This window comes from Schistocerca serialis, chromosome 5 (assembly GCF_023864345.2).
Source record: "Schistocerca serialis cubense isolate TAMUIC-IGC-003099 chromosome 5, iqSchSeri2.2, whole genome shotgun sequence".
In the NCBI taxonomy this organism is placed as follows: domain Eukaryota; kingdom Metazoa; phylum Arthropoda; class Insecta; order Orthoptera; family Acrididae; genus Schistocerca; species Schistocerca serialis.
Genome location: NC_064642.1, coordinates 600,243,814 through 600,270,406, shown reverse-complemented (window position 1 = coordinate 600,270,406; position 26,593 = coordinate 600,243,814). Strand labels below are relative to the sequence as shown.

The 26,593-nt window shown below is 45.3% G+C and overlaps 1 protein-coding gene across 1 annotated transcript in view; it reads left to right on the top strand.

Annotated features, from left to right (window-relative positions):
- LOC126482126 (clavesin-2-like) overlaps positions 1–26,311 on the top strand; it is an 89,227-nt gene extending 62,916 nt beyond the window's left edge. Inside the window, exon 6 of the mRNA XM_050106102.1 lies at positions 26,181–26,311. Within this exon, the coding sequence (XP_049962059.1) occupies positions 26,181–26,311 (131 nt within the window). The remainder of the gene's footprint in view (positions 1–26,180) is intronic.
- The last annotated feature ends 282 nt before the right edge of the window (positions 26,312–26,593 follow it).

The window sequence follows — 26,593 nt, the reverse complement described above, 5'->3', positions numbered from 1 at the left end:
AATAGATGGTACCGTAAACTAGTTAGCTTAAATGATGTCAGCTGTAAATAACAGATGAGTCGGTGTACGACGGCTACGGCTTGAGTTGCACATCATACCCTCCGTGCTGCTCAGCGTGCATGACCACACAAATCCGGCAGCAACAGTTGTGGCACTTTTAGTTAGGTAAGCCCATCCAACATGGCAACGCCGTACTACAGTAGATGGGAAAAATCAATTCTTAATTGTGCTGAGATCAAAAACCACAAACATAGTGATATTGGTTTTATAATTTCCCTGACGCTGAAAACTTCATAAAAACAAAATTACAGTGGTTTTTATCATCGTCAGACTTGGGTTAAGATCATGTGATCTGGACGGACAGCTGACAATTTTAACATTTCCGAATTGCCTCTGCAGCACCCACTTGATTGGCTGTGCTATGTGCTAAGGAGCGCCATCTTGTTTAAAAATTATCCTAGTCACACATCCTCGCTTTTGAAGAGCTGGAAGTGACGTTGGTGCCCTAACGACTCTCATAGTGCTTACCAGTGACGGTACAGGAAATAGGAACCACAGGACTCATCGAAAAAAACGGCCCAACGATAAACGATGCCTTCAACCGCACAACACCGTCACCTTTGCACAACGGTATCGACTGATGTGCGTGAGGGCTTTCATTGCCCATGGAAATGGGCGATTGTTCCATAACCATTCTTTGTCTGCTACCATTCGAGCAAAAGATTCCGTAGCGAACGTTTATCTTCCTGACAGGTCAACTGAAAGCAACTCCTCAGCATGTATGGTTTTGTATGAATATCAACGCATGACGTTTCGAAAGATTTTATGCACTGTTCTCGCAGGCATGTCCTACATCTGGGAATTCTCCATGCCCTGCATGTTTGCACACAACCGCTCGAACCCTTCTGCAATTTTGTGACCACATTTTCGCCACTCGTCAGTTCAACTGCTTTCCTCCCTTTGCCTGACTGCACTTCAAAAGAACCCGTCTTTTCTACAGACCATTAGGGGGACATCGGATCAATCCCTGTTTTTATACCCTTTCGTGTCCCAATCTCCTGCGGGGTTACTAGTGCACAGTCACTGTTCTTGTGAAGTAACTTTACCTGCAGGGCGCTGTCTTACATGGAGACAGTCATGGGCGTCACAGACGGAAACTGAGGAACAGCTGTGTGCCACTCTTCAGTTGGAGTTCTTATTCTGGCGTTTCCAGTGGAAGATATTTTGTAAAAATTTCGTCAGTCTTTGTTCCATGACATTTTCCCGCCTCACTAATTTGACGTCGTTCTCTGCAGTGGTTCTCTTTCTACATCGTTTGTATCTGGAACATTAATTACAAATGGCTCTGAGCACTATGCGACTTAACTTCTGAGGTCATCAGTCGCCTAGAACTTAGAACTAATTAAACCTTACTAATCTAAGGACATCACACACATCCGTGCCCTAGGCAGGATTCGAACCTGCGACCGTGGCGGGTGCTCGGTTCCAGACTGTAGCGCCTAGAACCGCACGGCCATTCCGGCCGGCATTAATTACAGACACCGTGTATATACACTGATAAGCCAGAACATTATGATCACTGTCCACCGCAACCGTGGGTGTCGAATACTGGAGATGCGGGCTTGTGATGCTGCAACGAAATTATGTAAGTGGAGCAGATGCGGACGGGCTGAACACCTTAGCGAGGATACGTGCTGCAAATATGGAAATACATTGAGATAAGGCACTTTGACAAAGATCATATCATTATCATGCAGAGCCTGTAATCGAGTACCTCGAAAACGGCGAAGCTGGTCGACTATTCACGTGCTACTGTAGTGAGCGTCTATGGAAGGAGGTAGAAGGCCCTAAATGGTTGAACTACCATGACTCTTCACAGAACTTAGGGTCTGGAGGCTTCTCTGGTCTGTAATGTGGGGTAGATGGTGATCTGTGACATCTCTACAAAAAGAACACAATGCTGGTGCACGCACAAGTGTTTCGACAAGTGTTTCGGTTCACGCCTTTCATCGTGCATTGTTGGACACTGAGCTCCACAGAAGAGTACCCCCACGTGTTTACATGTTCACTCAATGACATCGTCAATTACGACTGCAGTGGGCACGGGGCCGTCGGTTTCGATCGTAGATCAATGGAAACGTGTCGGGTCTTCCGGTGAATCACATTTTTGCTACACTAGGTCGCTGGTAGTCTCCACAAAGCCCTTCATCGAGGTAAACGGCGACACGAAACGTGAAGCGCGCCAGGGACACAGGCTGGTGGGAGCAGTATTGTGGAAGACATTCTCCTGCGTTTCCATGGGACCTGTGGTAATAGTCGAAGATACTCTGACACCTGCGAACTACCTGCATTCCTTTATGGTTGAGGTCTTCACCGAGTGCAGTGTCATCTTTCATCAGTATAATTGTCCGCATCTCGAAGCCAGAACGTTGCTACAGAGGTTTCAGGAGTATTGCAGTGAACTCACTTTGATGGCTAAATTCGCCTGATGTAAATTCTATGGAACGCCTACAGGTTGCTATCAGTTCGCCTGATGTATATCCTACGGAACCCCTACGGGTTGCTACCACATACTCCATACCCAAATCAGTCACTAGTTATTTACGTGATTTACATGAGCTGAGCGTAAACATTTAATGCCGAATACCTCCACGACCCTACCAAAAAACTGTCGGGTCCTTGGTACGTAGAATCAGTGATCTATTTCTTTCCTAAGACGGTCAAACAAGCTGTTAACTAGGTGGCCATAATGTTTTGTGTCATCAGTGTATATATGAGTATCCCTCCTAAGAGCCAACAAGTGCCTTTCTCCAGTGTTTCAGCAGATTACTGAAATTTTGTTACTGCAAATTGTGTTGGAGTCATCCCAAACACATACTGCTCATCTCGTCGTTCATGAGACTTCTATTGTAGACGTAAAGCGTCTGCTTCTTTGCCATTAGCAACATAATGATTTTTAAAGAGGAATTTTATATTCCCATTCGACAGCGTGGCCCCTAAATTAGCCTAGGGCGACACTTGTTTTATCGATATATTTTATTAGGGCCAGTAAAACACAGAGATAGGTACTCTCACGCTAAATGCTACCACCATGCAGTAGCGCTGCTCAGTCGCTGCTGGTGGTTTTTCTGGATTTACTGTGCCTTTTAACATATATCAAACAATGAGTATCACTCTAGACTAATTTCGAACCATTCTATACGGTGGTTGTATAAAATTCGGCTTCAATAAGACTTTTGTTTGTATCGGGAGACAAACTGACGCTTCCCGTGGAAACTGGACGTCGCATGAAGGACGTCATGAGCATTATTTGACTATAGACAGACACTGAAAAAACGAAACTGCAAATATCTGCCGAAATGTCACAGAAAATGTACCTGGCGTCTTTCTGAAAGAACACCATATCCATATAATACGGTTCAATTTCAAATGTTTCCGTACCAAAATTTCTGGTACTAGAGTGTTTGTTTCAGATGATTGTTCGGCAATCGTTTAATCAAACAATAGTGATTGTCCCCGCATAACTATACACAGTCGGCAGTCTCTGCTCCAAGTGACGTTTATCTATAGATCTTCCTGGGTTTCGCTACAATTTTCTGGGTATATCTTCATCGTCCGCGAACAGCGTCTGATGGTTCCAACTTTCTTCATTGGCTCATTTATATACCTTGTGATTAATAGGTCATTTACATATATCATGGACACTAGCAGTCATGAACACTCTGCTTGTGTACGTTACTTAAATGTCTGAAGATTTTTCTTAGAAAATTTAGAAAGGGAAATGGAAAGATTGAATTAGTGAAGTTCGATGGCAAAAGGAACAGGACTTCAGGTTAGGTGAACACAGGGTTATAAAGACAAAATCAATTAGGGGTAATGCAGGAATAGGATTTATAATGAATAAGAAAATAGGAATACAGGTAAGCTACTACGAACAGCATAGTGAACGCAGTATTGTAGCCAGAATAGACAAGAAGTCCATACCCACCACTGTAGTACAAGTTCATATGCCAAATAGCTCTACACATGATGAAGAGATGGAAGAAATGTATGATGAGATAAAACAGATTATTTAGAACGTTAAGAGAGACGAAAGTTTAATAATGATATTGGACTAGAATACAAATTGCGAAAAGGAAGAGAAAGAGAAATAGTAGGTGAACGTGTACTGGGGAAAAGAATGAAAGAGGAAACTGCCTAGTAGTGTTTTGCACAGAGCACAGTTCACTCATGGCTAGCAGTTGGTTTAAGAGTCATGAAAGAAGGTTATGCACTTGGAAGGGACCTTGAGATTGATTATGTAATACTAAGACAAGGATTTCGGAACCAGATTTTAAGTTGTAAGACATTTCCAGCGGTAGATGTGGACTGTGAACACAATTTATTGCTTCTGAACTGTAGATTAAAACCAAAGAAACCGTAAAAATGTAGAAAATTTAGGAGATGGGACCTGCGTAAGTTCAAAGAACAAGAGGTTGTTGAGACTTTCAGAGGGAGCATTAGGGGACGATTAACAAGAACAGGGGAAAGGAATACAATAGAAGACGGTAACTTTAAGAAAAGAAATAGTGAAGGCAGCAGAGGATCAGACAAGTAAAAATATGAGACATAGTATAAATCCCTGGTTAATACAGGAGATATTGAAATCAACTAGTGCAAGGAGAAAATATAAAAATACATTAAACGAAGCAGGCGAAACGGAATACAAATGTCTAAAAATGGTGATGGAAGGAAGTGTACAATTGCTAAGCGCGAATGGCTAGAGGACAAATGTAAGGAGTAGACCACGCACGGGAAAATTAAAGAGGCCTTTGGGGAAAGGAAAAGCAGCTGTATGAATATCAATAGCTCAGGTCGGAAACCAGTCTTAAGCAAAGAAGGGAACGCTGAAAGGCGGAAGGAATATTCAGAGGGTCTTTACAATGGAGATTTACTTGAAATCAATGTTATATAAATGGAAGAGGACGTAAATGAATATCCAACAGAGCACTAAAAGACGGAAGTCGAAACAAGGCCCCAGGAGTAGACAACATTCCGTCAGAACCAGCCATGACATTTCCATCTGGTGTGCGAGATGTATGAGACGGGGAAAATACCTCAGAGTTCAAGAATAATATAATAATTCAAGTTCCAAGGAAAGAAGATGCTGACTGGTGTGAATATTACCGAACTATCAGTTTAATAAGTCATAGCTGGAAAATAATAACACGAATATCTTACAGAAGAATGGCAAAACCAGTAGAAGTCGATCTCTGGGAAGATCATTTTAGATTCCGGAGAAATGAAGAAACACGTGAAGCGAGACTGACCCTACAACTTACTTTAGAGGATAGGTTAAGGAAAGGCAAACCTACGTTTATAGCATTTGTAGACTTAGAGAAAGCTTTTTAGAACGTTGACTGGAACACTCTCTTTGGAACTGTGAAGGTGGCAGGGATAAAATACAGGAAACGAAAGACTATTTACATCTTGTACAGAAACGTGTAGGCAGTTAAAAGACTCGAGGGGCATGAAAGGAAAGCAGTGGTGGAGAAGGGAGTGAGACAGGGTTGTAGCCTATCACCGATGTCATTCAACCTGTACACTGAGCAAGCAGTGAAGGAAACCAAAGATAAGTTTGGAATAGTAATTAAAGTTCAGGGAGAAGAAATAAAAACCTTGGCTTTGCCGATGACATTGTAATTCTGACAGAGACAGCAAAAGTCTTGGAAGAGCAGTTGGACGAATGGACATTGTCTTAAAACGAGGATATAAAATGAACACAAACAAAAGCACAACAAGGATAATGGGAATGTAGTCGAATTAGATGATGTGATGATAAGAGGATTAGATTATAAACGAGACACTTAATGTGGTAGATAAGTTTTGCTATTTGGGCGGCAAAATAACAAATGATGGCCGAATTAGAGAGGATGTAAAACGTGGACTGGCAATATCAAGAAAAGCATTTCTGAAGAAAAGAAATTTGTTGACATCGAATACAGATTTAAGTGTCAGGAAGTCTTTTCTGAAAGTATTTGTATGGCGTATAGCCATGGATTGATGTGAAAGATGAACTATTAATAATTTAGACAAGAAGAAAATAGAAGCTTATGAAATGTGGTGCTACTGAAGAACGCTGGAGATTAGATGGTTGGATCACGTAGCTAATGAAGAGTTACTGAGTAGGCTTGGAGAGCAAATAATTTTGTGGCACAACCTGACCAGACGAAGGGATCGATAGGACACATTCTGAGACGTCGAGAGATCACCAATTTGTATAGGAGGGAAGTGTGGGAGGTTAAATTTTTGGAGGTATACTAAGAGATGGATACAGTAACCAGATTCAAAAGGATGTGGGTTGCAGGAGTTATTCGAAGAGAAAGAGGCTTCGACAAGATATGATAGTTTGGAAAGCTACATCGAACCAGTCTTCAGACTGAAAACCGCAACGAGAACAAAGAAATAACTGCTGTACTCCACGTGCTGATAACTCTTCAGCCCAGTCACAAAGTCGGACTACTGTTCTGTACACTTAATTTCTCCTCGTTAAGTGACACTGTGGTAGTGTACCGAAAGGCTTTCGACAGTGGAGGCAGTTGGCATCAGCCTGGTCATCGGTATCTACAGCCTGAGTCAAGTGGACAAAAGTAGCGATTTGCCTTCCAGCAATGGTAGTTGATCTCGAGAGAAGATATTTTCGGTACCTAGTAAGATCATAATACGCGAGCATAAAACGTGTTCAAAATATTACGCCAGATCCATATTAGTGATGTAGGCCCGTATTAGGCATGTGCATCTGTTTGAAGCAAGCTTAATTCGTCCGTTGGCCAGCGACAGATTGTTGCTACAGCTGTACCTACCTATACATGGCTACTCATTAATTCACACCTAAGTGCTCGGCAAAGGGTTCATGGAACAACTTTCAGGCTGTTTCTCCACCGTTCCAACAGCACGTGGGTTAAAAGAACACTGAAATCGGAGCAGAACGTTGGAGACTAAAATTTCATGCAACTTGTCGCAAAGAAATACGCCACTACAACTCATGTATAGTATACGGTACACTTTCTCCCTTATTTTGTGATGATACAAAACGAGCTGCCCTTCTTCGTACTTTTTCCATATCCTCCATCAATCTTAAATGGTCAGGATCCCATACTTCACAGCAGTACTGTAGCAGAGGCCGGACAAGCGCAGTGTAGGCAATCTCTTCGTAGCCCTGTTGCATTTTCTGAGTGTTCTGCCAATGAAGCGCAGTCTTTGGTTTGCCTTCCTCACAACATTATCTGTGTTATCGTTCCTATTTAAGCTGTTCGTAATTATAGTTAATAGGTATTTGGTTGAAGCGGCAGTCTTTAGGTTTGTGTGATTTATCGTGGAAGTGAAGGTAAACTAGTTTCTTTCAGTACTCATGTGAAAGACCTCACACTTTTAATCACTTAGGATCAATTGCTACTTGTCGCAACATACAGATATCGTGTCTAAATAATTTTACAATTGGTTTTGATATTCTGATGACATTACTAGACGGTAAATGATATCATCATCTGCAAACAACCTAAGTGGGTTGCCCAGATTGTCTCGTAAACCGTTTTTATACATAAGGAACAGCAGTGGACCTATAACACTTCCTTGCGGAACGCCAGATATGGGTTCATTTGACTCGATGCTTTTCCGTCAATTATTACCAACTTTGATCTTTCCAACAAGAAACCCCGGTATTCCATAGGTACGTAGCTTGATTAGAAGTCGCTTTCAAGAGATGTTATCAAAAGCTTTCTGAAATTTAGAAATATAGAATCAATTTGAGATCCCCTGTCGACAGCACTCACTATTTCGTCCGAATGAAGAACTAGTTGTGTTCCACAAGAACGATTTTTTCTGAATCTTGCTGACTGTGCGTGTCAACAAATCGTTTTCCTCGAGGTAATTCACAAAGTTAGAACACAATATATGTTTCAAAATCCTACTGAAAATCGGTGTCAGTGATATGGATCTGTAATTCGTCGTACTATTCCTACATCTGTAATTGAGTACTGGTATGACCTTGCAACTTCGCAGTCTTTTGATACGGATATTTCGCCGAGCGAGCGTTTGTATATGGATCGAACAGCAATATAAAAACATAAGTATCCCAACCGGCATAATCTTTCCTCTGGTTAAGCATTTCAGTTGATTTACTACCCTGCAGTTGCTTATCTTCAAATGTCATATGTTCGTGCAATGACTGAAAATGAAGCGAACAGTACTATATTCTTCAGTGAAACGATTTCGGACTCCGAACATAATATTTTGACATACTCTCTGTGATTCCCCATCTTCCATTTACTGATTTAACATACGACGAAGCTCTTAGGCTTTCCTGTGATATCGGTATGTTGAATAACACTTTGTTATCCACTGAACGCATCAGAGAAGGCTATCCTTAGGTCCATTTGATATTTATTCAGAGTTTGCTTGTCTGTGAGGATTTGACGGCTTTCAGATCTGCGATGAAACTGTTTTTGCTTTTGGAGTGGATTTCTAAATGACTGTTGAACCACGGAAGATCTTTCTCTTCCCTCATAACTTCGCTCAGAACATATCAATCTAAGACGTACTTTACAGCACTTTTGAAGTTTTCTCCACTTGAACTACACATTTTCAATCGCAGAGGTGAAAGCTTGATTTTCATTACCCAGGTAATTCGAAATTCGTTTCTGGTCGCACTTGCTTAGCAGAAACATTTTCCTACTTGTCTATACATTCCTATCCCCACCGGTAGAAATTGATGCTCCAACAGTCGTATCATGAATGAGCCTCTGCTCTAAAAGTTCTGTCTTTGGTTAACCTTTCATGTAACAAAGGGACCGTCAGACTTGTTAATCACGGGTATGTTGTAGAGGAGCCTTCCTCGAGTGCCTGGATAGGGGCTTTTGATAATACGGCCATTAGTTTTCGAGAAAATCGAAACTGAAGTTTCGTGCGTGACGACTATAACCGTAACGCTCTCGTCGTTCGACCAAGTGACGGTAGTACAAAGGCCAAGGTTCATGATTCCCACGCTGCAGGTGTAGATTAGGACTTTTACAGTGCTTATTCGTGGGAAGCGTGAACTGGCCAGACACCTCACAGTCAACTTTTTGTAGATGAAACGGAAGCATCCATCTGAACCGTAAAAAGTACGCCACTCAAATGTACTCCGCCTTACCAACGCTGTGATGTATGTTTTTATGGGCAAGTTAAAATTTTCACGAAAAAAATCAAAATACAACTTGCTAAAGGCTGATAGAAAAATAGCTACGAGGGAAGACGGCGCAAAAATACATTCTCTGATTCTGTATCAAATAAGTGCATCTACGGCCGAGGAATTATCAAATATACGTCGTCCGTGTCGAAGTTGACCGAAGAAAGAACAATGTTTTTGAATGCAACCGATCTGTGTTTTCAGTAACACTTCTGGAAGATCCGTGTGCCGGCAAGGCAGTAGCTTTCATTACGTGTGCGGTTTGGTATACGAATTTGTTTTTCGGTTGCTTCTATGAAAAATACCACCTGGAATTCCGTTCTAGCACGCAAAGCGATGGAGCGAGTAAGACAATACTGTATCCTATACTGTAAAAACGGAATACATATTTGAAGAAAATTTGTTGTAATGATTGATTTGTTAATGAAATTAATATGACGAAGAGGACTATTTATTAAAATTTTTAGTGTGATATATATTTTTTATTTATGTAGATGAAATTTAAAAAGTGAGTCATAGCCGTTGCAATACGCTCGTTTGCTGTAAACTGTGGATAACGTTATGGTATAAAATATCAACATCTAATTTCTTGGAAGATAGTAGCCGTCACATAAAAACCTGCTATCCAAGTACTCAGGATAGTTCCCCCTGCCATATGCCCTCATCCCTATCCCTGTTTAATAAGTCTGAGGGTCTCCTTTAACATACAGTTCCAGAAGTCGCTTCTCAAATTAACTGCTCCAAGGCATTACCAAATTATTTATTTAGAACATCACATGAATGTTCGTCCTTAACAGCCGCTCTAAATACACTGAAGAGCCAAAGAAACTGGTACACCTGCCTAATATCGTGTAGGGCCCCGGCAAGCACTCAGAAACCGCCACAACACCTGGCACGGACTCAACTAATGTCTGTAGTAGTGCTGGAGGTAACTGACACCATGAATCCTGCAGGCTGTCCATAATTCAACAAGTGTACGATGGGGTGGAGGTATGATTTGAGCGGCAAGTTGCAAGGCATCCCAGATACGCTCAATAATGTTCATGTCTGCGGAGTTTGGTGGCCAACGTAAGTGTTTAAACTCAGAAGAGTGTTCCTGGACCCACTCTGCAGCAATCCTGCACGTGTGGGCTGTCGCATTGTCCTGCGGGAATTGCCCAAGTCAGTCGAAATGCACAATCGACATGAACGGATGAATGCAGGTGATCAGACAGGATGCTTACGTGTGTGTCACATGTCAGAGTCGTATCTAGACGTATCAGGGGTCCCATAGGACTCCAACTGTACACCCTCCACACCATTGCCGAGCATCCACCAGCTTGAACAGTCCCTGCTGACATGCAGGTCGATGGATTCATGTCGTTGTCTCCATACCCGTACACGTCCGTCCATTAGATACAATTTGAAACGAGACTCGTCCGACTAGGCATCATATTTCCAGTCATAAACAGTCCAATGTCGGTGTTGACGGGCCCAGGCGAGGCGTAAAGCTTTGTGTGGTGCAGTCGTCATGGGTACACGAGCTCCGAGAGCCCACATCGATGATGTTTGTTCATTGGTTCGCACGCCGATACTTGTTGATTGCCCAGCATTGAAATCTGAAGCAATTTACGGAAGGGTTGCACTTCTGTCATGTTGAACGACTGTCTTCACTCGTCATTGGTCCAGTTCTTGCGAGATCTCTTTCCGGTCGCAGTGATGTCGAAGATTTGATATTTTACAAAATTCTTAAGGCTTTCGTGGCCACTTGTCGACAAACTGCCTATTGGCTTCTGTGTCGGGACAGAAGCCATTTGATATTTTACCGGATTCCTCATATTCAGGCTTGTTGTTGTTGTTTTTGTTGTGGTCTTCAGTCCAGAGACTGGTTTGATGCACCTCTCCATGCTACTCTATTCTGTGCAAGCTTCATCTCCCAGTACCTAATCCAACCTACATCCTTCTGAATCTGTTTAGTGTATTCATCTCTCAGTCTCCCTCTACGATTTCTACCTTCCACGCTGCCCTCCAATACCAAATTGGTAAACCCTTGAGGCCTCAGCTTCTATTCTCTTCTTGTCTAAACTATTTATCGTCCACGTTCCACTTCCATACATGGCTACACTCCATACAAATACTTTCAGAAACGACTTCCTGACACTTAAATCTATACTCGATGTTAATAAATTTCTCTTCTTCAGAAACGCTTTCCTTGTCATTGCCAGTCTACATTTTATATCCTCTTTATTTCAACCATCATCAGATAATTTGCTCCTCAAACAGTAAAACACATTTACTACTTTAAGCGTCTCATTTTCTAATCTAATTTCCGCAGCATCAACCGATTTAATTCCACTACATTCCATTATCATTGTTTTGCTTTTGTTGGTGTTCATCTTACATCCTCCTTTCAAGACACTGTCCATTCCGTTCAGCTGCTCTTCCAGGTCCTTTGCTGTCTCTGACAGAATTACTATGTCATCGGTGAACCTCCAAATTTTTATTTCTTCTGCATGGATTTTAATTCCTACTCCGAATTTTTCTTTTGTTTCCTTTACTGCTTGCTCGATACACAGATTGAATAACATCGGGGAGAGGCTACAACCCTGTCTCACTCCCTTCCCAACCACTGCTTCCCTTTCATGCCCCTCGACTGTTATAACTGCCATCTGTTTTCTGTACAAATTGTAAATAGCCTTTCGCTCCCTGTATTTTACCCCTGCCACCTTCAGAATTTCAAGGAGAGTATTATAGTCAACATTGTCAAAAGCTTTCTCTAAGTCTGCAAATGCTAGGAACGTAACTTTGCCTTTCCTTAATCTATTTTATAAGATTTGTAGTTGGGTCAGTATTGCCTCACGTGTTCCAACATTTCTACGGAATCCAAACTGATCTTCCCCGAGATCGGCTTCTACAAGTTTTTCCATTCGTCTGTAAAGAATTCGTGTTATTATTTTGCAGCCGTGGCTTATTAAACTGATGGTACGGTAATTTTCACGTCTGTCAACACCTGCTTTCTTTGGGATTGGAATTAATATATTCTTCTTGAAGTCTGAGGGTATTTCGCCTGTCTCATATATCTTGCTCACTAGATGGTAGAGTTTTGTTAGGCCGGGCTGTCCCAAGGCTGTCAGTAGTTCTAATGGGATGATGTCTTCTCCCGGGGCCTTTTTTGACTTAGGTCTTTGAGTGATCTGTCAAACTCTTCACGCAGTATCATATCTCCTATTTCATTTTCATTTACATTCTCTTCCATTTGCATAATACTGTTCTCAAGAACATCGCCCTTGTATAGACCCTCTACATACTCCTTCCACTTTTCTGCTTTCCCTTCTTTACTTAGAACTGGGTTTCCAGCTTAGCTCTTGATATTCATGCAAGTGTTTCTCTTTTCTCCAACGGTGTCCACAAGTGTTCAGGGTACACTCGTGAAATGGTCTTACGCTTCCTCGGAAATACAGTGTCCTGTCGCTCGTTTGCGACTATAACAACACGTAACAAACTCACTTAAACCGTGATAACCTGCCATTGTAGCAGCATTAAACGATCTAACAACTGCGCCAGACACCTGTTGCCTTCATAGGCGTTGTCGACCATAGCGCCCTATTTTGCCTGTCTACATATCTTTGTATTTGAAACACTCATACCCATACCACTTTCTTTGGCGCTTCAGTGTATTTGTGAGCCCTGTAGTAATACAGAGCTACCATAAACGAGTCATTAGTTTTCAAAGTTCTTTATTTTCCGAAGTATTACATGTACAAATGTGACTGATGCATGAACAGAGTCGTAAACTCCACCCCCCCCCTCCTCCCATCCCTCAGTGGACGTTACGAGTGTAGTGCTTTTACAAAATGGTTGTTAAGCAAAGAAAGAGTTTGTGTGTTGAAATATGCTCTTACAACAGGAATGCGGGAATTAAGGAAAAGAAATACCATGTAAACAGAGAACTGTGCGTTGATATCGACAATTTAGGGGCACATTGTCTCCGTAACCGGGGAGGAACCGGTCGACATAGTGTGCCAGATGCAACCGTGCCTTGGAGAGAGTGAGAGAAATTTTCGTATGCAGTTCTCCCCCGCCCTCCCCAACACCGCCTGTCCCCAAAAAAATCAATTGCCAGAGCAAGCCGTGAACCTGCAACGTTGCAGAAACTGTCTGAAATAACTTGCGACAGCGATTACATTTCAAACCGTAGCGTCTGTAGCTCTTGCAACAGTTAAAACCGGAATATTACGACCAGCGCCTTCAGTTTTTCATTACACTGCAGGATGAAAATTTCACCTCCGACCTGATTTTCAGCGACTAAGTAGCTTTCCCTTTATCTGGAAAGGTTAATCGTCACATTGTGAGAGTTTGTGTGGCAGTGAGAATCCTCGTGAAACTGTGGCGCATGGAGGAAATTCGCCGCAGCTGTGTGGATGGTTTTTTTTTTCCTTTGTGAAAAGACTGTGACGGGTACGTCTTACCTTGGTATGCTGCAGTTGTTGTTGTTGTTGTTCCCACTAATGACTACTTGCTCCGGAAGTTTTACCTTCCAAGACGTAACACCCACTTACATCCATGTCCGAAGCAACTTCGCATCGTAATTCAGAATATTGCAGCCAACGCAATATCGTATTTATGCGCCGATACCGGGCAAGCAACTTTTAAGTAAAATTTGTCACCTGTACTGGAATATACATGTTGAGTACAGGTTGTAGACACGTGCTTGACGACCTATGAAAGCTTAGGTCTGTCCATGAGCCGTGCTCGGGTAGCCAAATAGTAAGGCGACCGCTAGCGACAAGTGGAAAATCTGGGTGCTAGCCCCAGACAGGCACGAATTTTCACTGTCGACATTCCATTCAGCAACGGCGAAAACATTTAATGATGAAGACGAAGTGCCTCTGTTTCTCTTCCCCCCCCCCCCCCCCCCTCACACGTCGTGTGACCTTACGCTACGCCTTAGGTCTTTTTCCTTTGGGGTATATTGGAACATCCCTCCTCCCCCTTCTTACTGCCAAGAAGCTAGTACAGCTCAGAGAAAGCATCAATGCCATTGGCAATGTATTGCTACATAATCCATGGAATGAATTTGGGTACCGTTTGGAAGTGTGTCGTGTGACCAGAGGGGTACTCATCAAATATTTTGTAAAATGTAAAATGCAAACTTGGTGAGTTTACTGCTCTATTCATGCTTCGATCATATTTGTAAACGTAATAATTTGAACAATATATAGAGCCCTTCAAACAATTGAATTATTTGTAATAGCCTTTTACAATAAAAGCATGACATTCGCGGCGGTCTGAGGCGCTGCAGTCATGGACTGTGCGGCTAGTGCCGGCGGAGGTTCGAGTCCTCCCTCGGGCATGGGTGTGTGTGTTTGTCCTTAGGATAATTTAAGTTAAGTAGTGTGTAAGCTTAGGGACTGATGACCTTAGCAGTTAAGTCCTATAAGATTTCACACACATTTGAACACTTTTTTGACATTCGCGGGCTTCTTCCTTCAGAAATTTTCTGAAATGTTCCGCCTTTACAGCTAATGCGGAAGAAGCCCTATAAAAACGCATAATAATTATGCTGGATTAATCTTTAACACGTCTTATCTTCATTCAAATTATTTAAAAAATGGTTCAAATGGCTCTGAACACTATGGGACTCAACTGCTGAGGTCATTAGTCCCCTAGAACTTAGAACTAGTTAAACCTAACTAACCTAAGGACATCACACACATCCATGCCCGAGGCAGGATTCGAACCTGCGACCGTAGCGGTCTCGCGGTTCCAGACTGCAGCGCCAGAACCGCGCGGCCACTTCGGCCGGCAAATTATTTCACATCTGGCATAATTTACGGCTATAAGCACATCTCTACCGTCGTTGATATTTGCGTCAAATGTTCCAAGAGGAAATTAAAATTGTGTAGTATCCATTTCTAGTTTTAGCTAGTTTTCTGTTCGTAACAAATTGCGTTCAATAATAGGGTTTACAAGCGAGATTAATTCTGGGATCTATCCATGGACACTTCTGCAGTTAAGTAGTATTATATCGTTATTTTCATTTTCCGATCTGCTATCGCAAATGCTACCCTGTGCAATTTATGAGATAATATTAACACTCAAGAAACAAGTTATAAGAGGTGTAGAAGGGTTTGTCTATTCTAAAAATACCTACATATGCACGCCACATCTGCTCGGCTAACATTCTATTTGGACAGTAGAACTCAATACATTCTTTAAATTCTGTGCCGGCCGCGGTGGACTAGCGGTTCTAGGCGCTCAGTCCGGAACCGCGCGACTGCTACGGTCGCAGGTTCGAATCCTGCCTCGGGCATGGATACGTGTGATGTCCTTAGTTAGGTTTAAGTAGTTCTATGTTCTAGGGGACTGATGACCACAGATGTTAAGTCCCATAGTGCTCAGAGCCATTTGAACCTTTTTTTTAAATTCTGTGTATAGACATCTACTGTTCATTTCGTGTTTTAAATGGTCCGCCGAGTAATATGAGACATAATGCGCCATATGTATTCACACAAGCACACGCAAACACTGTAAGACATTACCTGCAAGTGCCTGATGATTAGTAACAATCGATTTTGACGGCAATAATAAATACTCGTAATGGCTGACAGTAGTGAGATACGATATGAGACAAAAACTGTACTACTTACCGCATTTGTGAAACTGTATAAAGGCAAAGACAAAGGAACTTCGTTCGCTATGTAAAGGTGAATTAACATTGGTAACATTCTAAAAATTGCACATAAATGCTACTTTTAGGTAGTTTCAAAAAAATAAACAAACCAAGTGTGTCTCTCTATTAATTATACTATCATCTGAGCATCTTTTATGTTCAATTAGGACTTAATACCACATGTTATGACTGAGATTTACTATTTCATCCATTTCATTTAATTAATCTAGAAACAAACTGTAATGTTAACAGCCTTAATCATAGTACATAATATTTAAAATATTTTACTAGATGTGGACTGAAACTTAGAGAAGTAGTGTTCTTCCAGTTTGAGAATAGCAAGCAGTTCTAAATCAAAAGTTTGCACTTAGAAAAAAGTTATCAAATATCCAATTTAATAATTGTAATTTGGGTACACTGTTTCCTGTCTATCTTTTGCTATAACCACATAAGCTGCAGTCCCTTGCAGCTGTTCTGCCTGTATAGAACTACTCTAGGGATTTTGATACAGTATTTACAAATAAACAACTGAATTATTAGGATGGTTTGTATGAAAAATGTATGTATATTTCATGCAAACCGGTTAAACTACAACGACTTGTAGTACACCTCTACAGTGAAAACAATGCCCCTGCCATCTAGCGGTGGATGGCAGAACTCGAAAGGAAAGCTCCCGATGGCATGATGATATACTTACAACAGGCGGAACGTGTTCGCTTCGATGTGCTCAGTTTAGACATGCCATTGCGTATTCAGATTTGTATTGACACTTTCGTGGTAAACGTATCTCCACAGGTGAGGAAGGGATGTAGCGTTTTGAGATTACCAAGAAATCGATGCGTTAGCTACATTTTGTACACATCAACTGAAAAATTGTGGCATTGCTCACAAACTGGTAGATTCGCGATCTTCTTAAGGAAGAAAACAGACATGGGTGTGAACGATTCGATGGTTGGATTCCCTCACTTCTTCACCGAAGACTCTCACTGCCTGGGCTACTCTCAAGGTGGCTTCGACGTGGAAGAGCCCCACCATTTCCTTGCCGTGTCGCCTGCTCGCCGTCACTACTGCTCGCCGTCCGGTCCTCCTCGCCGCCGCCGCCGTCTGCTGGTGCTCCCCGCCGCCTGGTCGCCGGCTGCCGGTGCTCGCCGCCGCCGCCGCCGCCGCCGCCACCACCTCCGCCGCCGCCGCCTGGTCGCCGCCGCCGTCGTCGCCGCCTACCGCCGTGCCGCCGCCGCCTGGTCCCCGCCGCTCGGTCGCCGCCTGCCGGTGCTCGCCGCCGTCTCGCCGCCGCCGTCTGCCGCCGCCGCCGCCGCCCCCGCCCTTATAGCGCGCCGCCACCATGTCCCAACCCACCACCACTGTCATTTTCACCTCTCCCTCCGCTGCTCCAACCACAATCCCATCCTTCCTTCTCTCCCTGTCCACCCCACCCCTGCGCCACTTTCGGCTGTAACCACCCCCAACTCCCCCTCCCTAGCACTGTCGCCCCATCGACAGCTACTGACATTCCGCCGCTCCCTGCACCGCCTCCGACGGGCTCCAAGCCAGCGCAGATTTCGGCTCGACGTTCCACGGTCTCTGTAACACCCACACCCCCTCCCTCTGCGTCATCCGCTGCTCAGGGTGGTCCTGCCCACCACCATCTCCCCCTGCAACCCGTCCCCCAGCCCCCTCTCCACCCAGTCGTGACAGACGAAACCTTCAAAGCGCCCGAATGTTGACCCTTCCCCCGGAATCTCCTCCAAAAAAACCCCCAATCCCTGTGACCCACCCACCCCCATGGACGCGACCCCGACCCCCGCCCCCGCCACGCCTGCCATCCACACCTTTTTCCTCTCCAATCCTGACCCTCAATTCCTTGATGCCCACTCCCTCACCCTCGCCCTCTGGAAATACTACCCCAATGCCCCCATCTCCCTTCTGATTCCTCGCAAGGACTCGGTCCTCATTAAATCCCCCAATGCTTCCTTCCACACCGATCTCCTCTCCCACATCCCCCATATCCAATTTGGCCAACGTGCAACCCTCACCCCCTAACACACCCCGTCGTCTCCCCATCAGCCTCAACCTCCCCGACGTCCGCCAACCTTCACCGCTGTGATCACGAAGCTTAGCCCCATGATCACGGAGGCTGAGGTGTTGGCGGAACTCAACTCCCGGCCCGACATTGAAATCCGCTCGGCCCGTCGCATCTCCAATGATGCCGAGCTGACTTTTCTCATGTGGATATTCACCGAATCCTCCTCCTTTATTGACCGCCTCCTCACCGAGGGAGCCCTCATCTACAATCGCCGTCGTAAGGTGGACCCCTCCTGTTCCCCAGTCCAATCCTACCGCTGCCAATGCTGTCTCACGTACAACGACCACGTTACCTCTGCCAGCAAGAACCCCCCTACTTGTCCCCACTGCAAAGCTTCACACTTCCTCAAGAATTGCCCCAACCTCACCTCTCCCCCCTCCTGCAACACTTGCAATGAACCACATCCTACCTACTCCTCGAAGTGTAAAGCGATACCTCCTCCCGTCACCCCTGAGCTCACCGTCCCTGTCTGTCCTGTTGATGACCCCATCCACCCCAACAACTCGTTCTGCCCTCCACCTACTGCAGAGGACATCATCCGTTTCATCACCATTGTGCTCCAAAACATCCACCCCTTCCAGCACACCCACACCCTTTCCCAAATCGTCCTCGCTGCCCGTTCCATCTTCCATCTTACCACCTATGCCACATACTCCCACAACCAGGTCCACTACACATTCACCCCCCTCACTACCCTCGTTTAACTCTCCCCTCCCATGGTACACCAACCCTACAGTATCCTGTACCACAACATTCGCTCCCTGCCCACCCACAAACTCCTCTTCCTCCACACCCCCCCGTCAGCACTGCGTGGATGCCTTCACCCTAAATGAAACCTTCCTTCAACCCCGTATCTCCATCTCCATGGCTCCTTACACCCTTCACCGCACCAATAACCCGTACCCGCTGGCGCGTGGCGGAGTTGCTATAGGCCACCTCAAGCACCTCCCTGTCCAGCCCCAACCTCTCCTTAACAATCCTGCCAAGCATCTCACCCTCAGCCTCTTCTTCCCCACCCTTACCATTACCTGTGCCACCATTTATGTCCGCCCTCGCACCCCCATCCTGTACGATTTCCTGGCCCACATTGACCGCTCCTTCTCCACCTACATGATTGCCGCCGACCTCAATATCCACAGCTGTGATCCTGCCGATCTCCAGCGGTGGCATCAGTTTCTCACCACCGTCCAGGGAGACCTGGTTCCCCTGCCTCAGCACACCCGACCTGAATCCAACACCACTCCCGATGTAGTCCTTGCCTCTCCCAACCTCCCTGGGCGCATCACCGCAGATGTCCTTGACCTCATTAGCAGTGACCATGCTGCTGTTCTCCTCACTATCTCTAATGGTCGCCATCCCCTCAACGCTCCTCGCCCTGTCGTCCCTCCTAAACGTGTCCATGATTACTCCCGTGCCAACTGGGATGCCTACCGGGACTCCATTCACACCCAGGTTGCCGGCCACGACCTTACCCTCCAATCTCCTGATGACATCTCTCGCACTGCTGCCTTCCTCTACCAGACCTTGTCTGACGCCGTCGCCACCCATATCCCCACCAAAGCCATCCACCCTCACCGCCCTGCCCTGCCTCCACAGGCTGTCCTCGTCTTTCGAGAGTCCCGCTGCCTCTACCGCTCTTTTCTCCACACTCGTGACCGCGATACATTTACCCGCCACCGGCAATTACAAGACATATCCGCAACCTGCTTACAGCGAAGAAACGCCGTGCCTGGCGCCAGACATGTACACAACTGAACACCACACTCCCCATATCCTCTCCCAAGTATTGGTCTGCTTTCCACCGCCTTACCGGGAACCGCCCCACCCCCCAGTACCCTCTCCTCCTTAATGACCGTCCCTTTCCTGACAACCTCAGTAAGGCCAACCACTTTGCCTCTCACCTCTCCGATGTTTTTTCCATTCCAGATTATCCCCACTTTGATTATTCCCTCTTCCCTGACGTTTTGGACCGTACAAATACCTCTGTTCCTCCCCTTGCTCCTAGCTTCCAGTACTTGGGCCACGCACCACCATCTGAACTTAACACTCCCATCACTACACAGGACATCAGCCTTACACTCCGCACTAAACGCAACACTGCTCCCGGCCATGACTGCATTACCTACTGCCACCTCAAACACTGCCCTCCCTCCTCCCTTTCAATCCTTTCCACCATCTACAATGTCATCCTTGCCACTGGCTTCTATCCTGACCTGTGGAAAACCTCCCGTATCCAGATGCTCTCCAAACCCAACAAGCCTCCATCTGATGCCTCTTCCTATCGTCCTGTGTGTCTCACATCGGTGTTCAGCAAGCTCTTGGAACCCATCCTTTCCCAGCGCATCCATCACCACCTCCGCCAAAACCACCTCCTCCCCAACACCCAATGTGGCTTGCGATCTTCCTTCTCTGCTGATGACCAACTCCTCTGCCTCAGTCATCTCCTCTCCCTCCAGCTCCGCCATTTTTGTCTCCCTTGACCTCGAACAGGCCTACGACCCTGTCTGGCATCCCAGTCTCCTGTTTAAACTCCAAACCTACGCCCTTCGTATCAACTACATCCATCTGATGGCCTCCTTCCTCTCCCACCGCCCCTCCTATGTTACCATCCATAATGCCACTTCCCACACCTTCTACCCCTCTGCAGGTGTGCCCTCTCCCCTCTCCTATACCTCCTGTACATGGCAGAAATGCCTCAACCCCCCCCCCCTCCAGTACACCTCTTGCAATATGCTGATGACACCGCATTCCTCGCCCTCGCTCCTACCCTCCAACGGTCCCAACGCCTTCTCCAGAGTCACCTTGACCTTTTTGCTGCATGGTGTAACCAGTGGCTCTTGAAAATCAATCCCTCCAAGACCCAGGCAATCATCGTAGGTCGTACCACTCGCTCCTTCTGGCTCCTGGATTTCTCCCTTATTGTCTGCACCCGTCCTGTCCGCCTCACCCCCACCCTCACCTACCTTGGCCTCACCATTGACCGTCACCTCACCTGGATCCCTCATTTCCGCTCCATCCAATCCAAAGCCCACAACCGCCTCCAACTCCTCAAACTCCTCTCTGGCCGGACATGGGGGTTGCACCCCTCTACCATCCTCCACACCTACAAATCCTTAATCCATCCCATCCTCTGTTATGCCAGTCCTGCCTGGATATCTGCCCCCCACCCCCAAATTCTGTGTCCCTCGAGATCCTTGAGCGTCATGCACTCCGCCTCGCCTTCCGTATACGCCTCCCGTCCCCCATGCGGATCCTCTATGATCTCATTCCTTTCCCCCATCTGCTCCTATTCCTCATCCTCTACACCTCCCGCCGCCTTGAACCCCCTTACCCCCTGGTTGCTCCTCTCCTCTCCCACCCATCCCTGCCCCCTGCCACGTCTTCACTGTTGTATCCCCCCCTACCCTCCATCTCTACACCCTACATCTCCTTTCCCAAGGTGGCTTCCATCAACACCCCTCCCAGATGATGCCCTCTCTCCCTCCATTTATCCCTCCTATCAACTCTGATCCTCACCCCCCTCCTTTCCTCTGTCCTTTCCCTGGGCTCCCTCTTCCTCCCCCCTTCCATCCTGTGTTTTCTCCCCGCCTAATCTCTCCCTATCTCCATTCTCCCCCCTCCCTAAGTCGGTTGTATTCCCCTCCTTTGCTTTCCCCACTCCCTGGCACGTCTGCTCAGCAACCCCCACCCCTCTTATGGATCCTCAGCTTCCATTGGGTCCTTTCCCCCCTCTCCCCTTCACTTTTCCTCCCCTTCCCCCCTTTTTTTCCCCGTCATCTGTCCAGTTTCCCCCCACCTGCTCTCGGCTGTGGTATGCCATATTTGCGCCAACTTTTTAGTGCAGTATTCAAGTGAGTGTTCAGTGTTGTGCGTCTTTCCACACTGTTGCGAACAGAAATCATGCTGTCACTGGGTGTGCATTTTATATCTCTTGCGAGCAGAAACCAGACTGCCGCCGTGTTTTTTAATTGTCTGTGTCTTATTTTTCTGCTTCCTCTGTATTTTATTAGCATCATCAACCCTGTGTTTTATGTTTTACGTTCCAGAATTTTCTGCCATTTTACCTTTAAGTCACCGTTTTTATCGCCAACTGTTATTTTTTTTATTATCTTCATCTTTTTAAAACAAATTCTGTAGGCTGAGGAGCGGCGTAATAAGCTGCTGCCAGCCCGTCCCCTTCAGGGGGAATCGAAACTCAATAAAGGAAAAAAAAATGGGTGTGATCTCCTTGAAACGTTAAACACACGGAATGGAATGGGGTTCAGAAATGAGAATAGACGGTTTACAAAGACTCCCACAGACCATTGGGAGACGCATTTGGAAAAAAGACGATATCTTCAGGTTGCCAACCTGCACTTCCCCCGCCGGCCGGAAAGGCCGTGCGGTTATAGGCACTAGAGTCTGGAACCGCGTGACCGCTACGGTCGCAGGTTCGAATCCTGCCTCGGGCATGGATGTGTGTGTTGTCCATAGGTTAGTTAGGTTTAAGTAGTTCTAAGTTATAGGGGACTTTTGACCTCAGCAGTTGAGTCCCATAGTGCTCAGAGCCATTTGAACCATTTTTTGCACTTCCCTCAGATTAGCAGTCGTATTACTCATTAACAGTTCGCTGGAAATTCTTTGAAGATGGGAAGTTACTTAACTTCCAAGCTAAGGTAATAAATATGAACAACAACGAAAATGTAACACCTTCATCATCGTGCTACAATGAGAGGCTGCGAAATACAAAACAACCAAGTATTTGTATCGTATACTTCCCCTGCAGTCATTTTAGAGCAGCTGCACCACTAAAAAAGGCGTATATCTAAAACTAAGAATTTTCAAAGAATTACTTCATCAGGGATTACAGCTTTGCTTCGTTTAGTTAAAAAAAATTTCTCCAGCAGCACAGCAGATGTGTCAACTCTCAGATCTCTGATTTTCTTGAATCAAACCTAGATGCAGACACGATTTTTTCTGTGGCCGGATGAAAAAGTGTGCCACAAACAATCCATGGCAAAGAATTGCGGCAATGAATCTGCACAATGAATCAGTACTTTGCAAGGGGAATGGTGTCAGATGCTGCACTCCTACAACAGGTGTGGCTCATTTTACTTCATTTGTGACCTTAGACATGATGCATTATCATGCGGTAAAACGCCAATTAAAAGTGGAACACATGCCATTCGTACCTCCTGAGAACGTTTCTGGTGTGTGCCGCTTACATTGTTTTAGTTATTTCAAAGTGAAAATATTCAGTTACGTAAAGTTGGTCTCTAATTTTTATTCAAAACTCTGCGCAGTGGCCCACAAAAAACATTACAACTAAGTCACGTAAGTAGTCCAGCAGTATCTACTTGGTGCTACCTGTGCGAAGCCGGGGCTGGTCGTTATCTCAACATAATTTGCAGAATATGTACTAGTGTCTTCAAGGATTTTGGTACCATATACAGGGTGGTCCGTTGATAGTGACTGGGCCAAATATCTCACGAAATAAACGTCAAACGAATAAACTACAAAGAATAAAACTCGTCTAGCTTGAAGGAGGCAACGAGATGGCGCTATTGTTGGCCCGCTAGATGGCGCTGACATAGGTCAAACGGATATCGACGGCGGTTTTAAATAGTAACCCCCATTTATATTACATATTCTTGTAGTACGTAAAGAAATAGGAATGTTTTAGATGGACCACTTTTTTCGCTTTGTGATAGACGGCGCTGTAATAGTCACAAACGCCTAATTACGTGGTATCACGTAACATTCCGCCAGTGTGGACGGTATTTGCTGAAGTGGACGAATACCATCCAGAGAGAGTTGAAACCCCAAGTACGTGATAGATGCCTGAAAAAATTGTGATTTCTGAAGATTACACTTAAGACCGGCAGTCTGTAAGACATGAAAAAGTGTGCGGAGATTTTGAAGATGTTCGTCAGTGGTGGAGCCAGTGACAACAATGTCGTCCTGGTAATTTATACACCAGGGACAGTGAGCAACAATTGTTCCAAGAATCGCTGAAAGAGAGCAGGGGCACAAATGGACAGTTTACCAATTGCGGAAAAGGTCGATATCGTGTTGATGTATGGCTATTGTAATCAAAATGCCCAACGGACGTTTGCCATATATGCTGCTCCGTATCCTGGACGACATCATCCAAGTGTCCGGACTGTTCGCCGGATAATTAAGTTATTTAAGGAAACAGGAAGTGTTCAGCCACGTGGGAAACGTCAGCCTCAACCTGGAACAAATGATGATGCCCAAGTACGTGTATTAGGTGCAGTCGCGGCTAACCCGCACATCGGTAGCAGACAAATTGCGCGACAATCTGGAATCTTAAAAACGTCGGTGTTGAGAATGCTACATCAACATCGATTGCACCCGTATCATATTTCTATGCACCAGGAATTGCATGGCGACGACTTTGAACTTCGTGTACAGCTCTGTCACTGGGCACAAGAGAAATTACGGGACGATGACAGATTTTTAGCATGCGTTCTATTTAGCGTCGAAGCGTCATTCATCAACAGCGGTAACGTAAACCGGCGTAATATGCACTATTCGGCAACGGAAAATCCGCTATGGTTGCTACAAGTGGAGCATCAGCGACCATGGCGGGTTAATGTATGGTGCGGGATTATGGGAGGAAGGATAATTTGCCCCCATTGCCGTGAAATGTATGCTGATTTCATGCGTAATGTTCTACCGATGTTACCACAAGATGTTTCACTGCATGACAGAATAGCGATGTCCTTCCAACATGATGGATGTCCGTCACATAGCTCGCGTGCGGTTGAAGCGGTATTGAATAGCATATTTCATGACAGGTGGATCTGTCATCGAAGCACCATACCATGGTCCGCACGTTCACCGGATCTGACGTCCACGGATTTCTTTCTGTGGGGCAAGTTGAAGGATATTTGCTATCGTGATCCATCGACAGCGCCTGACAACATGCGTCAGCGCATTGTCAATGCATGTGCCATCATTACGGAATGCGAACTACTCGCTATTGAGTGGAATGTCCTTGCACGTATTGCCAAATGCATTGAGGTTGACGAACATCATTTTGAGCGTTTATTGCATTAATGTGGTATTTACTGGTTATCACGCTGTATCAGCAAGCGTTTTCAGAAATAAGTTCACGAAGGTACATGTATCACATTAGAACAACCAAAATAAAATGTTCAAACGTACCTACGTTCTGTATTTTAATTTAAAAAACCTATCTGTTACCAACTGTTCGTCTAAAATTGTGAGCCATATGTTTGTGACTATTACAGCGCCATCTATCACAAAGCGAAAAAAGTGGTCCAACTAAAACATTCATATTTCTTTACGTACTAAACGAATATGTAATCAAAAACGGGAGTTCCTATTTTAAAAAACAGAATTGATATCCATTTGACCTATGGCAGTGCCATTTAGTGGGCCAACCATAGCGCCATCTGGTTTACCCCTTCAAGCTAGACAAGTTTCGTTCTTTGCAGTTTTTTCGTCTGACACTTATTTCTTGAGGTATTTGGCCCGTTCACGATTATTGGACCACCCTGTATAATAAGACAGTGTCAATTAAACGTGTCGCTAGCCAGTCTATCAACCTGCGTAGGAAATATCAACCATAGATAACACAGACATCAATCGACGAAGTGTGGAAACGGCTAAGATGCCATTATGAAACTGTTGTGTGTCAGAGACCAAAAGGTAATACCCACCCAGTAACCTATCGGCAAATTTCAGAAAGTTTTCACTAGTAAGGGCACTGCAAGGAGCAGAACATGTAGATGACAGTCTGAGAACGAATAAAGCAGATGGATAAATAAACCAAAGTATAATAAATTCTGCAGTCAGGCCCCCAAGGTAAGATAGAACCAACCATCTGCTATTTCATAGTCAGCCTGTAGCGGCGTTGAACGCCAAGTGTGGAGGGACACATAGCTCTCCCAGTCGTTGATGATCTCAGCGGTCTCTTCATCAAACAGTTCCTAAGTTCTCCTACTACTGAAACCTTAACCTCATTGATACTATCAACTTCACTGCCTGGTAGTCGTACAAAAAACGAAAAACTGTTTCTTTAATAAAATTTAACTCATTTTTTTCCACTACAGTTATGTGTCTGAGTCTGTTTGCGGTCAAATGTTGATTCGTAGGTAACCTAAGAATGTCGGAATATCTCATAGTTGTCCAGGATCGTCGTTACGTAGAAACGCTGCTCAGGACTCGGCCGGTGTTCGGATGCTAAGCCTCCACCTGTTGCATTGTTGCAGAGCTCAGTTTGGCGACAATGGCCGGCATCAGGGAGTGGCTGGTCCGCCAGGACGAGATGGTGTCGGACGAGAGCAGGCGGCCCCGCAGACAGCCCGGGTTCTCGCTGCTCAGGAAGCTCGACGTCGACTGATGGCGCACTGGGCACCGCCAGCTACACATCGCGCCGCGTCCGTCACCAGCTGAGAGCGACGGCCGCTGGAACCCACTGACACGTACGCTAGCTGGAGACTGCTCAGATTTAGCGAGTGTGATTGCCAAGGATCTTACGGTTTCTCGGAGAATAATATTCTCCACAGTGACAGTAATGAAGGTTCTCCACATCTATTCTGAATTAGTCTCACAAATTCAGGTCACAGTTGATTTGGAGTCAGTACTAGCTGGTATCGTCTACTTCATCCATCCCTCAGGATTT